General features: G+C 46.1%; 1 protein-coding gene across 1 annotated transcript; it reads right to left on the bottom strand.

Annotated features, from left to right (window-relative positions):
- Positions 1-468: 468 nt before the first annotated feature.
- Positions 469-1,235, bottom strand: F4822DRAFT_444581 (uncharacterized protein; the record flags this gene model as incomplete). Its single annotated transcript, XM_051463262.1, has 3 exons — positions 469-810; positions 865-1,106; positions 1,157-1,235. The coding sequence occupies 3 exons, from the start codon at positions 1,233-1,235 to the stop codon at positions 469-471; spliced, it is 663 nt and encodes a 220-aa protein (XP_051308265.1).
- Positions 1,236-1,431: the final 196 nt, after the last annotated feature.

Here is a 1,431-nt window from a genome sequence, read left to right as displayed (position 1 = left end):
GAAGATGAAGGGTAGTAGTTCTGTCGGAACTGCCAAGGGACCGAAGAAGCCGTGGCTAAACAAGATATCTGCGGAGGCATGGCCTTGCGTAGGTACGAAGAGCGATGGCGATAAGGAAGCCAACATAAGTAACGATGGATTATACCACGATACTTCCGAGGGCAACCGCGTACCATTCCAAGACCTCCATCTTAGGGATCTCTTAGGGCGATTTGATGGAGGTTTGGTGACAGTTCGAGAGGCATAGCATCGCCAATAGGGAAACGAGGCGCGCTTTAATAAGAACGGAATGGTGGCGGAAAGAAGGTCAAGGGAAATGGCAAACCCATTACTTGAGCGAAAGGTATGCAGGTCCTTTTTCCGGCCAAGATGGAATTGGAACGAAAAGACCTTACTATTAGGAGCCAATATTTAGACGATACAACACTAGACCAAAAATAAAGCACAGTACAGGTAAAATAATATCTTCTAATAAATTATATGCCCGTTTAATTCGGAACTTATTTCTGTTGAAGTAATACTTATATCCCTTTTAAGATCTATTAACGTAGGAATTATCTGATCTAGCTGGGCCATGGATTTCATCAGGCTACCCTGGAATAAGCGAGTAGTAACATCCGTGCGACGCCGAGCTTCGTCTTCGTACTCTTGCTGGCGCCGTAGCAAGCGGTCTACCTCATTAGCTGTAAGTTGTCGTTGCGCTGATTCTTCTTCTGTTTTATTTATCCATTTGCTTAGCTCAGTAGAAAGATTAACGTTTTCCTCCTTGAGTTGACCGATGATAGTACCGAAGCTTACATGCTGCGAAACCTAGGGCAATTAGAAGGGGCTCATATAAGGCGTCTAGAATCTGAAGTCCGGTACCATAGTGATAATATCTATAGCCGTCAAAGAAGACGACATGGTCTTACCTACCGCCTCAAAGGAATTACCGACCTCTTCGCAGATCATTCGGTAGGCGCTAATAGAGTGTTCGCTTAGGTTCTTGGCAAATATTTTCGCGAGCACCTCATTCTTCTCCGGAAGGATGTTCCAGGCGTACGGATCACGAGTACGGGGCACCAAGCAAACTTCGGCGGGCTCGACCGTAATTCCTAGTGTTTGAGCTGGGAGCTGTTAGGGAAGGAAGGGCCCCAGTGATCGCGTAAGTACTCACCGATATGCCTAGATAATTTTTCCCTGCACTGCTCTCTAGCCAGTCGACGTTCTCGGTTGCTTTGTCGAATGGGAGCCATATCGAAGAGCATACCCTATACAACCGTCTGGTAATAGCCGGCTCGTGAGCCATCCTCTCTATATTAGAAAATTCTAAGCTTATGACTTGTTTATCTGGCCCTAAAATGGGATCTTGATGTTTTTTACGCGCCTGTTGGCCCCGAAATGGATATTCCGTTCCGGATCTAGGTCCTTCATATCGATTTGTACTTACGT

Source organism: Hypoxylon trugodes (assembly GCF_022578975.1).
Source record: "Hypoxylon trugodes strain CBS 135444 unplaced genomic scaffold F4822scaffold_62, whole genome shotgun sequence".
Lineage (NCBI taxonomy): Eukaryota > Fungi > Ascomycota > Sordariomycetes > Xylariales > Hypoxylaceae > Hypoxylon > Hypoxylon trugodes.
This window is presented reverse-complemented; position numbering and strand designations above follow the sequence as displayed.